The 15,038-nt window shown below is 55.4% G+C and overlaps 5 protein-coding genes across 5 annotated transcripts; 3 read left to right on the forward strand and 2 right to left on the reverse strand.

Annotated features, from left to right (window-relative positions):
- Positions 1-1,231: 1,231 nt before the first annotated feature.
- On the forward strand, positions 1,232-2,902 carry CTAM01_15242 (alcohol dehydrogenase GroES-like domain-containing protein; the record flags this gene model as incomplete). The annotated part of the gene is made up of 2 exons (XM_060531240.1): positions 1,232-1,392; positions 1,501-2,902. The coding sequence occupies 2 exons, from the start codon at positions 1,232-1,234 to the stop codon at positions 2,900-2,902; spliced, it is 1,563 nt and encodes a 520-aa protein (XP_060374180.1).
- Positions 2,903-3,389: 487 nt separating this feature from the next.
- On the forward strand, positions 3,390-4,391 carry CTAM01_15243 (uncharacterized protein; the record flags this gene model as incomplete). The annotated part of the gene is made up of 1 exon (XM_060531241.1): positions 3,390-4,391. The coding sequence occupies one exon, from the start codon at positions 3,390-3,392 to the stop codon at positions 4,389-4,391; it is 1,002 nt and encodes a 333-aa protein (XP_060374181.1).
- A 3,235-nt stretch (positions 4,392-7,626) lies between these two features.
- CTAM01_15244 (ubiquitin carboxyl-terminal hydrolase) lies at positions 7,627-9,525 on the forward strand (the record flags this gene model as incomplete). The annotated part of the gene is made up of 1 exon (XM_060531242.1): positions 7,627-9,525. One exon carries the CDS (start codon positions 7,627-7,629, stop codon positions 9,523-9,525), a length of 1,899 nt encoding a protein of 632 aa, XP_060374182.1.
- A 973-nt stretch (positions 9,526-10,498) lies between these two features.
- CTAM01_15245 (oxysterol-binding protein) lies at positions 10,499-11,969 on the reverse strand (the record flags this gene model as incomplete). Its single annotated transcript, XM_060531243.1, has 3 exons — positions 10,499-11,375; positions 11,471-11,790; positions 11,901-11,969. The coding sequence occupies 3 exons, from the start codon at positions 11,967-11,969 to the stop codon at positions 10,499-10,501; spliced, it is 1,266 nt and encodes a 421-aa protein (XP_060374183.1).
- A 1,578-nt stretch (positions 11,970-13,547) lies between these two features.
- On the reverse strand, positions 13,548-14,968 carry CTAM01_15246 (glycosyltransferase family 31; the record flags this gene model as incomplete). Its single annotated transcript, XM_060531244.1, has 2 exons — positions 13,548-14,351; positions 14,426-14,968. The coding sequence occupies 2 exons, from the start codon at positions 14,966-14,968 to the stop codon at positions 13,548-13,550; spliced, it is 1,347 nt and encodes a 448-aa protein (XP_060374184.1).
- Positions 14,969-15,038: the final 70 nt, after the last annotated feature.

The raw sequence follows: 15,038 nt of genomic DNA on the forward strand, positions 1-15,038 counted from the left end.
AGCTTGCACGACATCAACTAACAAGCACCCCTTAACAAGATCCATTAGAAACTTGATCAACCACGATACAGCAAACTTGACTTCAGTAGAGGGCTCTTGCACTCTCAAATAACCATTCAACTCCCAGTCACGTCAACGCAGCATTTCTGCTCCAGCACGCCATCTCACCAAACCCGCAGCATCCCCAAGTCACGAGCATTCGCATTACTCAGCAGCCTATATCGGACAGCCGTGCTCAAAGGCACTATCTATCAATACGTCGGATTGCCAACAATCCTGCGACATGTCGTGACCGGGGGCGGGGCAGTAGTGGAGAGCGCATGTAGGAGGGGCCGGTCTGTCGTTGGTCCAGCGTCGGCTTCATCGCCATATCGGACCGGGCGGTACCCGCAACTGCGCTTCGACGTATGGACGGATGTAAACGACTCGGTAGTGCCATCGGTACTAACCTCAAGCATGATGCAAGTGTGGAAGGTCCTGCCGCCAGATGGAATGTCTCCCGCACGCAGGAAGTTCTGAGAAACTGTTGCCAAAACTCTGACAACCCAACAAGAAATATCCACGCCTGCTGCTAAAAAACGATGTTAATTAACCGTCCATCAATGAGAGTTTGAGCGCCGTAGCCCCGAGTAAACCCACACCACTATCGGGAAACCTTGGTCCTTGTCGGGTTGCTCTTTGATTTAGAGGGGGTTTCGCGGGGGTGTTGATTGAATGGTCAATGGCGATGCAGCCATCTTGGGGAAGAATCACGCAATGCGGGACTACGAGAGCACGTAATACCCCCCCAGCGCACCCAAAGGAACGACAATTCCGATCGACAACAAGAAGCGACTCCGAACACCGGGAGGGGGTGTAAAATCAAAATGGCTCTTATCTTTTGCTAGAGAAAATGACGAGAGAGGAAATGCAAAGAAAAAAAAGTTTAACAATTCTATTGTGAGATTTGGAGTATCCCTCTCCAAGTCCCTTCTTCCCCCTTTTCTCTCTATCCAAGGGTCTTGCATTCCGAGTTTCTGACTTTTACGACTTTCCTATTCTGCGTCATCTTTTGAGATAGGAACTGTTGCCCAAGACGAGACAGTGTGCAGCAAAACTACGAGACACACACGACGCCCGCAGACAGCCACTTTCCCATCCCATACCTACCAGAAGGGAACAACTCACCCTGAACGATCGTTAGACTTTGGCCAATGATAACGGCGAGACCCTGAAAGAACATCAGATCACCATGGCAGAGATCCCAGCGACGCAGACCGTGCTCATCCTCCACGCGGCGAAGCAGCCGTACGAGACGGCGGAAGGCTACCAGGTTCCCGAGATCCAAAATGAGCAAGAGGTGCTGGTGAAGACGGAGCACATCGGTCTCAACCCAATCGACTGGAAAGCACCGTATGTCTTGGCCCCCTCTCCGATACTCTTCTCATCCAGCGTCTCAAGCAGGCCTTTCCGCAGAGAAAGAGAGAGTAACCAAAACTGACAAACTGCTCCAAACATTAGCGACTTCAACTTCGCAATCCCAACCCTCCCCTACATCTCAGGCCGCGAACTCGTAGGCCGCGTCGTCCGCCGCCCGCAACCATCATCGACAACAGCAGCAACAACCTCCCAAAAGCAAAGTCAAAGCCGCCTCCGTGAAGGCGATCAAGTCCTCGTCATCTCCACAGACTACCGTGACCTCCGCAAGGCAGCCTACCAGGAATACGTCGTCACCTCAGACTTCAACGCCGCCCGCATCCCGCCCAACGTCTCCCCGCGCGCCGGCGCGACCCTCGGCGTCGCCTTCGTCGCCGCCGCGCTCTCCCTGGCCGTCTGCATGGGCGTAGACTTTTCCCACGTCCTCGACGGGCCGGATCTGCTGACGATCCTGCGCTCCGTTCCGCCGGAAAGTCTGCCGCAGGATATCAGGGCAGAGTGTCTTTCAGGCATCGGCAACCATGAAAGGGCCACGGCGGGCGACTGGGTCGTCATCTGGGGCGGGTCGTCGACCTCTGCGAACTTGGCTGTGCAGCTCGCGCGGCTTGCGGGGTTGAAGGTCGTTACTGTGGTAGATAAGCTGCGTCACGGCCTCCGACTGTCGAACCATACTGTCCTCCGCCCCGATTTACTCGTCGACAGCCACGACCCTGCGCGCGCCATCGACATCATCCGCGCCAACGTCGGAAAAGACCTGCGCTTCGCGCTGGATACCAGCGGTCGGGAGTCCGCCGGCTGGTTGCTCCGCGCGTTGACACCGTCGCAGGATGCCAACGCGCCGCCTAGCCCGCCGGATACGCCTCGCAACTCGGCGCCGACTGTCAAGCACCTCATCGGTCTGACTGGTCTACCCAAGGAGCAGGCACCAGAGGCAGTCGCATACCACACCGTCCCCATCAAGGTCTTCCACGAGGTCCCTGCTGTGGGAGAAGCCCTCGTGACGTGGCTGGAGCGCTTGCTCGAGAGCGGCCTCGTCAGCCCGCCCGAGGTCCTCGGTGTAGAAGAAGGATTCGAGGGCATCAACCGTGGCCTCGACCGAATGAGAAAGGGCGAGATTCGCGGCGGGAGAATGGTCGTCAGTCTCGCGCCAGAGGGGGCCGCGGCCGCACAGGAAGACGTCACGAGAGAGGCGAGCGTGCCGCCCGCGCTGGTTGATTCGCCCATGGCGGACGGCGTCGCGGAAGAAGAGCCTCAGCCCTCGGAAACGTCGCAGGCGTCGAGCCCTGAGTTCACCGCCCAGAAGCTTGCCGACACTGGCCTGCGGAGGGGAAGCGCGACATTATGGCAGGCTGGGCCAGCGGGCGATGCGGTTCCTAGAAGCTTTCCTGACGAGCAGACTGATGACAGGTCGAATGCGGCGCCGAGAAAAAACTCTCTGTGGCAGCCCAAGTCAGCGGAAATTGCGGTCGAAAATGGCTCGTCATGACGAGCGTTGATGGAATAGCATCCGAGTTGATTGAATGATGATACAAACGATGGGGTTCACATAGTGGGAGTCTGATCAAGCCAAAATGCTGGATAATTCACCTATCGAGGCAGTCAACAGGCGAAGTAGAATTGGTTAAAAAATAGAGATTGCACATGATCATTGCTAATGGGAAGATTCCAAGAGAGTAACGTGAATTTCGAAGCCCGACCTTCGGTGAAGCGGACTGATGTGACCCCGGATTGGGCGCTACGGGGAAAAGCGGGGGCTACCCGGGGTCAGCCACTCCTCACCGAGCTTGACCTGGTGCCTGGACCCGTGCGTGTCTGCTTGCGTCTCCCCTCATTCCTCTCAACATCCGTCTTTGTCGCCAGTGTGTTTCCGTCAATTAAGCTCATCAGATAAGAGTCTCCCGGCCGCTTGTTGCGTTACCGGACCTCAGCCAGATCTGCAAAACCTACGTGCCTTTTTCCCTTGCTTTACGCAAATGTCTTCTTCTCAGGTTCAGCGCCAGCGGTTGCCGCTGGAACTCGTCTTGAACATCATCGAGAGTCTTCTCCCACCGAATGAATCGTCAATCTTGCCTGCGTCCCATAGTGCAACGAAAGCCCTGATATCATTCAGTCGCGTCTCCCGCTCAACATATGACTTCAGTACCCGGCTGCTCCGCAAGCGATGCATGCACATCGACTCGACAAGCCGCCTGAGCTTGCTTCTGCTGAGTCTCTTCTCACCGTCGCCTAGAAGTCTCCCGCCGACCTTATCACTTAAATGCATCACTTCCCTCTACCTCAGTCCCTTTGGAAAGTCGCTAGATGATAAACCGACGGCCATGTGGGTGCGCGAGCTCTTTTGTGAGGTTTGCGACACCCTCAAGCGCCTTATCGTCGACATGCCGTTCGGGACCTTGTCTGGATACGATGACCACCTCGATGTCAGGCCGACTCTGACGGACGGGTTCCAGCGGCTATCCAAGCTCGAGGAGCTCATCTGTTTACGAGACTATCCGGCTCTGACTTTTATGCAACAGACCTTCACCGTCAACTGCTGGAGCTTGTGGCCCAACCTGAGGCGCGTCGTGTTATTCAATGCACCCATGTCGAGCCACTGGCTCTGGTATGACATAGCAAACACAGCCCAGCTCGAACAAGTCGTTCTCGCGCGACCACTAGTTCCGCCACGGATCAATGTCAAAGACGACTACTACCATATGCTGAACAGCTATGACCACTTGACGCCCCGGAAGATCAAGATTGTGCTTGCCGATGTGGAAAGCGACCTGCCGGAAATAGAGACGACAAGATGGGACGAGTACGACCCCGAGGGAATGCTAGCCATCGAGAAATACGACATCCCAACGTCTTTCTATGGGGATGAGAATGCGACTGATTTGTGCTGCGACTGGGTCAAGATGGCAGCCCTGAACGGGTCAATTTGGGACTGGAAGAGTCACCCAGTGGACAGTCCGCCAGTAAATGCGGTGCAGTAGCAGCTCGATGCGGTGATCGCGAGTGCGAAATGTTCATGATTATCTTTTCGCTTTTCCCCAATTATAGGACGAGTATCTCGGCGATACCCTGAGTAGCCACCACTTCTGATCTCAATGCCATTTTACCTTGAGATGCGGCCCGACAGCTTGCTGCAAGCTAGATCCAAGCTGCACTGTCCCGCATGTATTGGGAGGGCAGAGCCTGGGGAACCGGGGTCGGAGTCTGGGGTTAGCAACATGAATTTCCCTAGAAATTAGGTCATTGGTCTAGGCGGGTTGTCTTGGAGTGTACAATAAGGTTGTCTTTTTCTCAACATGGCGTTGCTCTTCTGTAGCTGTGATAGAATAGATACCGCGTTAGATAACCTGAAGAATAGTATATGCTCGCTTTCGGGCGGCACATTGGAGACTTGCTGCGCCGCGGGATTACGCAAAGCGAATGTTGGACGCCACCGACGAATAGGCGTGCGTTCGATGTCCATGGGTGCGTTCGGCTCTTCGCGTCAGCTCTTGTACGTGTTGGTGCTCAACGGCCGGTGGCTGATGATCCTTCGCCTTCGCCTTCGATTCTTGCGGAGTAGACGAGCCGTTGGATGCTGTCTCCCGCTTTTGCTTGTAGCGCTTTAGCAATACCTACCGTCGAATGCCCCTAATTCCCGAGGAAAGGAGTCGGCGGTGTAAGCTGTCCACGAGGGCATTTGATGCGGGGTCCCAAGACAGGTGCTGCCAGTAATCTCAGACATTGGAGAGGACTGAGGGGTAGCGGCAGGTCTCTGACTAGAGTCGGGTTTCTGTCCGCAGCTTCTGACAAGCAATGTCGGGTGCTGGGATCGAGTGCTCCCACTGCTGTATGAATACCTCTGCGTCATAGTGTCAGGGTGCTGGGGAACCGTCTGATGGTTCGGACAGATCGGGAATTTCTTCTCTCGATGTGCAGTATGGTTTGGTATCCGGAGTACAGACGGCGGACGAATAAGAGAAGGATCGGAGCGATGGTGGTCAGCGGGCGCGGAAGAGCGGTCCTTTTGGTGAGGAAACTGGAAAGTCGAGTGACGTTGCATTGGAGAGTTTTGCTTCTCCAACCCCCCACGTCGCAGCGACTAAGCTACTGGGAAAGATGGTGGCCTCGGTCTCCAATCAAGTAGCTTTGAGGAGTGCTGATCACATCTTGAATGTGGTTGCCTTGCAGGAACGTATACGATAGAGACGCGAGTCTCTCAGTCTGCGGTTGGGCCAGCGGAACAAGGTAAGGTGCGGCGAGATCAGGGCGGGCAGGGCTTGATGACTAGAGCCATGGCGGCGGGCTTCCAGAAGATGTTGTGGAACATGCAGGTCGGCGTACTGGAGGCGGCAAGACGCGGGGCACACCGATAACGTACCAACGCTGCTGTACCCATCTGTTGGTTGGGAAAGTTGAGTACCAATATTCAACATTGACGGACTAAGCAAGGTAATCGAAGAACAGGCGTTATGATTGCTGACTATGCGGCGGGCCAGTCACATCGGCCGATGACTGACAGGAGGAATGGGAGGGGAATCTAGGTCAGACCTGTCCCCATGCCTCCAAGGCAATACATCACTCGAAATGGAAGCTCGGGGTTGACGTGCGTACTCAGGGGGAGTGATGGAAGTGACATGGCGGGGCCCCTCACCACAGTCCGTGTCGGAACAACGGCGGCCGAGTGAGCCGAGCGGGTGGTGCCGGGGCCAAAAAAAAAAAAAAAAAAAAAAAAAAGCAGTGGCACTTGCCAATTAAAAAATAAGTTCCTAGGCCGAAAGATGTCATTGGAGGCAGGTTCGCTCTAGAGGAGTTCTTTCCGAGATCATGGCGCGCTTTCTTCAGCAACTGTCCAATCAAAGAAAAAGTTGCAGGAAAGAAAGCGCGGCCCGTCTTTGGGAAGACCCGAATGGGAAGGCTGGGTTTGCAAAGAAGGAAGCAATATGGGGAACGTACCTTAGGAAAAGGAAAGCGTCGGGGGCAACGCGCGGTAACGGTGAGTGCCCTCTTAGATGGGGAGAGTACAGGTACCTAAGGTACTGCCTACCTCGCTGGAATCAATTGACGGGATGCAATGACGGCCGCAGCGGCGCGCATAATGAGGCGGCGGCAGGCGCAGCCAAACACCTTCCATTCTTTCCGTTCCCTTGCCAGATGGGATTTTGCCGAGAGCCATTGGATTCCTGCATTTTACCTCCTTCGTCCCCTTTTCTGTGTGTACCTAGCAGTCGGGCAAGTTGTGTATGCATACTTAGGTATCCTGCACTTTAACTTCTTCCGTTTTCCCGTCTTCCCCATCCCGTCTACTTTGTCTTACCTTGGTACCTTAGCCGTATAACCCCTCGCCGACTGCACACCGACTCTCAAACCGCGGCTGGAGGGGCCCTCCTTTGACCGACAGAGCAAACAACAGGAGTAATGCCTGCTCTTCGGCTCTCTTGAACCAACAGCGCACACGCAGACCAACAAAGCAGACAGACGTTCTGCAGCCCATCTGCTACCATCCTCGTCGCATTCTCATGCTGCTGGCAATACTGGCTGCTGTCGCCGCCGCTCTCGCTTCGCTCCTGGAAAACGACATGCGCCACTGACCATACTGCGTCCTTTGCCTACGTCCCCCGACCCCCGATCCCCTCGGTCGGTGGTGAACCCCCGTCCACCTACTTGATTTCTCCATTTTACCCCGTTTTTTTCACTCTGCCATCCCCCGTCCATCCATTCCAGCAACCTGGTGTGTTCCATCGTAGACCATCTTTCCCAGTCCACGTCTCCAGTTTCTAGCCTGCTTCTCCAGTTCTCGCCTCATCTCTCTCCTCGTCACTTCTCCTCCTCTTCCCTTTCGCCTTACGCCGAGCTTCTCCCACAGCCTTGCCCTCTGCGGCTTGACATCGTCAACCAAACTCTTTACAAGCCGTCTTCAGTGTTTTGGAGAGACAATGTTGGATCCCTGTATCCCTACTGGCCCGGTCTTCACAGCATTATGAACTTGCGATTCCTCTACCTACAGAAAGCATAGGTAAATTTGGCTTCCGTCCTGCGCCCTCGGGAAGACGGGTGTAACGCACCACGACCACTACCTTGGGACTTTTTCACAATTCTTCGGAGACACTTGTGCTGACCATTATTCTTCCTCCAGGAGCCGCACATCCCCGAGAATCGCGCTCGTCCGCGCATAAATCCGATCTCCTCCACGTTACCTCGACTGTCCCGAGCCTCCCGATTTTTCCATTTTCCAATATGCCCGACAAAAACGTGACCACGATTTCCTACGCCGCCGGCGCATCTTTGGCTGCCATTGCCCTTGTCTACGTCTTTGCGCCTACATTTACAATCGACGAGTCCAGCACCTCATCGTCACGTAGGAAGGGCGTGGTCGGCTTGCGCAATGCTGCAAATGATTGCTTCATTAACTCGACCCTGCAGGCCCTCGCGGGTCTCGGCGAGCTGCGCATGTACCTGATTCGCGAGACTCACCGCCGAAATATTGACGATGAAGGCGTATACTCCCAATTGGTTCAGCCGCCCGGCAAGAGCTACCCGGAATGGAAGATCGAGGGCATGCAACGCGGTCTGGTAACACAAGGACTGAAGGATATGCTTGATTCACTCAACGAAAGGCCCATCTACAAGAAATCAATCTCTGCGATTGAATTCGTGAGAGTACTTGAGACGGCATTTAGGCAGCGCATTAGTCGCCAGCAGCAAGATGCCCAGGAATTTCTCCAAATAGTGGCCGAGAGACTTAAGGAAGAGTACCACGCCGGCGAGAGAGCACGTACCCACGCAAGATTGGAAGCCTCACGAGCTACCTCGGTAGGTGCTTCTGTCAATGGCGACGCAGTGCAGGAAAAGCTGGAAAGGCTCAACCTGGCCAACGGCAATGGCGATGAGTCCTCCTCAGCATTGCCTACACCAACAGTACCCAAGATACAGACCAATGGCATACATGCGCCTCTGGACGAAGACGAAGGCTTTCCCATGGAAGGGAAATACGAATCCCAATCCGAATGTCAGACCTGCGGCCACAAGACGAAGCCAAGAGAGGAGTCCTTCTACATGCTGACGTTGAATGTGCCCCAAGTCAGCTCCACCACTCTCAGCTCATGCTTTGACGAAATCTTCAAGACGGAAATGATTGAAGACTTCAAGTGCGAGAGATGCCGACTGATTCATGCCGAAGAATCCCTCAAGAGCGATCTAGCAAATGCACAGAACGAGACTGAGAGGACCGCACTCGAGGAGGCAGTGCGCAAGTTGCGCCATGCAATTGACTTTGATCCGGAACATGTCCCTGAGGATGTGCTCCTCCCGAACATTGCCAATGCGCCCAAGCGTAAAATCGCACGGTCGACGCGCCTCACGTCCTTCCCTCGCATCCTTGCCGTCCATCTTTCGCGGTCCATCTATGACCAAACGTCGACCAAGAACTCGGCCAAAGTTGCCTTTCCAGAGCGATTGCCTCTTGGTGGCTTGCGCGATCGTCGCAACTACAAATTGTTGGGTCTCGTTACCCACAAGGGAAGCCATCATAGTGGACACTACGAATCGTTCAGACGACAGAATACGTATGCTCCGTATTCCAATCAGAATACCTTCCAGCCATCAGGCATCTACAGCAAAACGGCGAGTCCCGCCGCCACCCCACAGCCATCGACACCGCAACTCGACGCCATTGCTCGGGGAGTCAGTCCCGCCGTATCGACACCCGACCTTCTGACGCCGAGCTCCGAGACGGCATCCTCTACCCGATCACTATCATCATCCGACGCTTCGCCGAAGGACCGAGTAAGGAAGAGAATTAGTCCGACATCTGCTCCACGCGATAGGCAGAGAGAGCCCGATTCGGCTAGCATCCGATCCGTACGGTCACTTACTGCCTCGGCGAAGAGCACCGTTTCAAAGATTTCACAAAAGGTCAATGGAAACAGCACACTGGGAAGCAGTCCGCCTCACTCCACACCAATGGCCGTAGTGCCTCGGCCTCCTGTCCACAAGTCCCGCAAGAAGCAGCCCGCTGATCGCTGGTGGCGCATCAGCGACGAGAAGGTCCGCGAAGCCAAGACGGCCGAGGTGCTCGATCTTCGACGTGAGGTCTACTTGCTATTCTACGAGCTCGAGAGGGATGACAGCCCGTAGAGCGAGGCTGGCAACGTTCCCTCGCAGCTTAGAACGTTGCCTCCCGAGTTCGAGCCGTTCCGGGCCTACACGGCCACCGCCTCGATGAAACTTACAATGCTGCGGTGACCTTGGCCTGCATACATTCTTGAGATTTCAATGTTTTGAACATATCACGCACATGCTCTTATGCGCGCACAAACTCACACAACGATTGCTTGGGGAAGAAAGAAGAAAATGCATCGGCTGGCGTAATAGTCTTATTATTTATGCATCTACATGGTGGGCAAAGCCGCGAGGAACCCCGATCAGCATTTGAGGTGGTTGTTAGAAGCATTTTTTTGCAGAATTGGCTTTTTTTTTTGTGTGTTCTTATCAGGGGGGAAGGTAGAAACCTGGTTGTAAAGAGACGAAGTACATAAATAGTACGAGGGGCAAAGACAATCGACTTTGCCAGAGACAAGGTTGGATAAAGCCCAATACAGCGTCGCAAATCATGGCCAGAATTCTCTGTCTACCATGCAGAATGCTCTCTCGACGATACCATGCACGCATACCGATTATTCTGGGGACCTTGACATCGATCATCACATTGCTGGAGGTAACCACCAGGGTACACAGGATGGTAGGGAACTGACGTCAGTCCGAAAGCCCAATGTAGCCTATGAGGACAGGAAACATAATACGGACTACCACGCTAATGGTACTGAATCGGCATGTTGCGTGCGCAGCAAGGTTAATCTGACTTTATACGATTACTTGTACTCTACTCGGTGCTCATATATGCCGCGAATTCGAGCTCACGGCCACATGAAGAACATTCCCATGCGCCAGTTCGCCAACTCTAGCAAACGTTTCCATCGAGAGACTGTCTTCCCGTCCCCTCACCGGAGGCGAAGCTCCTCACGCTAGAGACTCTATGCCGGTAAACACTCATTCCTCAAGCCCTTCCTCATTATCAAATTCCTCTCTCTCTCTCGTCGTACGTCGTAACTCATGATGACTTTTGCTGTCCCAAAATCTCCCCCGCAATCTTGGCCTGGTCCGCCTCGCTCAGCGCCGCCTGGCTGCGCACCTTATCCGCCTTCTCGGCATCGTACCGCCACAGACCACCAGTCTTGTCCGCGTCGCCCGTAGCAGGAAGACCAACGGCGCCACCGAGGGATTCGAGCACGGCATCGCCAGCGCCCTGGCGATCAGTAAAGTATCTGCGGTCCCAGGAGCGTCCCTCTGTCTTCTCCTTTGCGCGGAGGTCGCGCTGCGCCTTCTCAATAGCAGACTTTTCGCGGCTGACGAGGTCCATGTCGCCCTTTGCGATGCCGTCGGCGACGCCCTTCCAGGCGCGGCGGGACTCGAGCGGGTGCTGCTTCTCGAGGGGGGCGACGATGAGCTTGGAGGTTGGGTGCTGCGATGCGTCGTAGGTGTCGATCAGGGTCTTGGAGGAATTGTGCTTTGCGGCGCCCTCGTGGATTTCAAAAGATTTGGTCCAGACGCCCGTGATGTTGTAGACCACATCCTTTTCCTTGCCTGTCGGGTAGACGGAGGCAATGACGCTGTTCTTTTTGCCCGAGAGCCAGCCCTTGCCCGAGTAGTCGATTTTGGAGGTGTATCCTGTGGAGGAGGTGATGAAGGAGGTGCCCTCGAGCTCGATGAAGGGAGCGCCAAAGATGAGGCCTTCGATGTGGAGGGCGGGGAGGGTGATGAGGTAGGTCTCCTTTTTACCATCTGGGGTCGGGATGGTCAGGACGGCGTGGCCGATTTGCTTGATGTTGATTGTGCGGCTGAAGGTTGCTTTTTGTGCGTTGTAGCCCTCGAGGTGGACGCCTGTGGGGAGGTTGGTGATGGAGTAGGCTGTCGCGGGCGGGTGGTGGCTGGTTGCGAACGAAGGTCAGTGTCTTGTGCCCAACTTGGGGATTTGGAGCTCTAGAGTCTGTAGTATTTCTTGAGGGAAGAAGGGCTCTCTTACCTAACCTGCTCACTGATGAGCTCCGTCGTGCCAGCGTCATCCTCCCACTTTCCGAGGAAGAGCTCGCCGAGGAAGGGGTTGAGGGGCTTCTTCTCGTTGCCGTACTGCTCGCTGCGGGAGGCGTACTGCTGCTTGAGGGTGCTGATGAACCACTTTGTGACGAGCAGGGCGCGCTTGGCCGGGTCTGCCTCCTTTGCGGGGGCAGCGAAGATGGAGGGGTGCTCGCACCAGTAGGAGGAGAATTCGGTCAGGGAGGTGCTGGAGAGGATGAAGGGCGGGGCCGTCAGGGAGGAGAGGTCACCGTTGAAGGAGGCGATGGACTGTGAGAGGGCGGCGAAATGCCATTGTCAGCTGCTACGTTTTTCGTGTCAGGGGTGGGAGGGAAGGTTGGAAGACTTAGTAGCGAAGAGGAAGCAGAGAAAGGGCATACCTTGAGGAAAGCTCCCCAGCTGCCCTGGTTGGCCTGGGCTTGAGCTGATGTTGGGGTCTGGGCCGCCATTGTGGATTCGAGGGGTCGCGGTTGTTGGGTGTGAGATGTTGTGGCAGACTTGAGGCAGCTGTCGTCAGGGTTGTGAATGGCTTCGAGAATATAGGAGAAGAAAGAATAGGGAGTTGGAGGGTGCGTGTGTGTGCGTGTGGATGTATGTTGTGTCTAAGTTTCTCCCAAAAGTTATGGCCTACAGGCGGGGTCTCTTGAAAAAGGGCCCGCGTGTGGTGAGCTGTCTTGGACCTGTCTTTATGTGAAAGTGGGATGTCGTAGTGCCGCAGGGGTTGGGCGCCGCTTAGTGACCGCACTCGCTGTGCTGGTTACGGGACCTGCTGCTCAGAACAGCTTTTGGCGGGGCTCCCCAACAGCTGAACAGGGATTTGGGAGCTGCGATTTGCAGTTCTGGTCTCTGGGTTGGTCCACGGTAGGGCCAAACGGGAGGAATGTTTCCACTACCGATGAACGACAGGGAACCTCGAGAAAAGAGTTGGGAAATGAAGTCGATCCGCTCGGTTGGTTGACTAGGCGATGGACACCCAGCTATGAGAGCTGAGAGTGGACCGTTTCGTGAGATGCTTCTTGTTCGGTTCTCTATTTCGCTATGAACAGTGAGGGTGTTTGCCAAGAGGATTGGAAGGAGTCGTGGAAATTGAATCTTGACCGTTAGAAACCAACGGACAGACCCAAAGGAGCTTTGCTGCTGTTTAATTCCATGTCCGAGGGGCAATGCGATGCGATGACGGGCTGGTGGGTGGTGTGGGAAGCTGGTTGATAGAGTTGACGTCAACTGTCTTGTCGACCACCACTACCAAACCAGTTGGCATCCGTGGCTTCTAGACCAACTTGCAGCAATGCGCCGTACTAATTGCAAGAGGCGAAAATGATGGGATGGAGCGTGGCTTAGCTCGCGTCAGTGACTGTGTGTCCAGTGTCGTGTGCGCGCACATAATGAGACGGAGACGTCATCGTCATTGACGCCTCTCGCACTAAACCTCAAGGGACCTGGGACCCTCCACACCGGACTGGCACACAGTGACTTTCCCCGTCCGAAAGGCCGCTGCTACTGCAGCACACCATGGGTACCTAAGGTATCCATACTCTACCTGCACGATGACAGCCAGTCCGATTCGTTTCGTGGGGCAGCTGCAGCCCCGGTGGTCAAGCCACACACCTGCTCATCTGAATCTCATGGGTAAGCCACATATCAGGTGGGGCTGGTCCGGACCTGCCCTATGGAGCTCGGTCCTCGATCGGGCCCGAGTTGCACCCCGCCCGAGACCGAGCTGCCGGTGAAGGTGCTTCCCCACCGGGGATACGGATGTGCCGTAGCATCAGATATAGTCATAGGGAGATTGCTGCCGGAGTCGTCAGTCTCTCAAAATACTCCTGCAATAAGCAAATAGGAACGTCTCGTTGAGAAAGAAACGGATCGATTCTTATTTTCGAAGTAAGATCCTAAGTTACCTGCGCCATCCCCGAAATACCAACGAAATGTAATCCGATCCTAACCGCCGCTACGCCTATGTGTTCCCTGGGTATCATCACGCTCTCATGTCTACCGTTGCCGTCTATCGCCACCTTTTCACCTTCTCAACAACTTACCTCTAGCTTCTCAACTTCGTCCGTGTTGATCCCCGAATAGTGCCCCTCTACCTCCTCCCCAAGAATCATCCACGGGCTGAGCTTGCACTCCGAGGTGTGCTCGACCCAAGCCCACGCCAAACACTTGCTCCCCATACCCTCACACTCCTTCAAACACGCCTCTGCGCTGGTAACCGCGTGCACCATCTTCGCTCGCTCATCAATCCTCCCAACATAATCACGCCCAGTCCGCACCGGCATCCTCCTAAACTCCTCCACTGACGGCGCGCCGTAAATCTCCCATAGCTGTCCCCAGAATACTGGACTCCTCTCGTCCGCAAACGCCCGTCCAACTTTCTTCATCTCAGCCGGGTCCGCCACCCCGTGAAACGACACGAGCGGCGAGCAGAATCGGTCCGCCATCATCTTGCTGATATTCGGCCTTTCGCCATTGAAGAAGTGGCTGTACCGCTCATCGAGGTACACCCCGATCTTCTGGAACGCCGTTGCGACAAGCTTATCACCCCACGTCTCCTCGAGCGAGTGCTCCTGCGCCGCGGCGACAACGTCCCGCCGAGAGAGGAGCTGTTTCGCTGCCTCGTGCGATATCACGACGGCTGATCCGCCGTGCGCAAAGCGGCCCTTGAAGTCGCCGACTGCGTTGCCAATGTACTGCGGCTCGTCCGAGTCCCAATGCGCGAGAAGGAGGCGGAGGGAGGATTTAACGAGGTAGGTGTCGTCGTCGACGATGACGTACCATTTCTTTGGCGGGAGGTTGTCGTAGATGTATTCGAGGCCCCAGATGAACTTGTGCTGCTGTCAGTACGACGCTCTCGTTGCCTTGCGTGCGCGAACACACGGGGAAAACAAGGAGGGAGAGTATTCACCTTGAGCGCATCCAGATCCCACCCGAAACTCTGGCCAATCTCAGTAGCTTTAGCATCATCCCCTTTTTGCACGGCATCCCTGAGGGCCAGATACTCCTTAAACTTGGGCGCATCATGATGGGCCCTCATCTCCGGCATCGCCATGACGCCGCCAATGGCATCGTGCACCTTCACCCCGGCAATCGTCCCATTCTCCCGCGGCGTCCAGTCGCCCACTACCACAAACGCATCCTTATCCCGCGCTGTGAGGTCAAATGCCTCAAGCTGCGCCGTGAGCCGGTGACGAGTTCCGTAGCCCGTCTTGATGAGCAGGCCGACGTCGGTGCGGTACTCGATGGGGAATTTGGCGGGCTCGTACAGCCAGGCGTCCTTTTCGGTTCCCGGGCCGCGCCACCAGTTTTTGAGGCTGGCGGTGTTGAAGCGGAAGGCGAGGACGAGAGGGTTATCGTAGGGGAGGACGAGGAATAAGAGGGCGTTGCCGACGAGGAAGGCGAGGAAGAGGAGGATGAAGAGGCGCCTTATGCGTGGTGAGGGGAGGAACATGGTTGTTTTTGTTTGGCGACGGATGTGATTGGGCGGTTTTGGGTGTGGTTCGTGGTGAGGGGGTGGTGGT

Source organism: Colletotrichum tamarilloi (genome assembly GCF_030869305.1).
Source record: "Colletotrichum tamarilloi strain Tom-12 chromosome Unknown Scaffold_154.1, whole genome shotgun sequence".
NCBI lineage: Eukaryota > Fungi > Ascomycota > Sordariomycetes > Glomerellales > Glomerellaceae > Colletotrichum > Colletotrichum tamarilloi.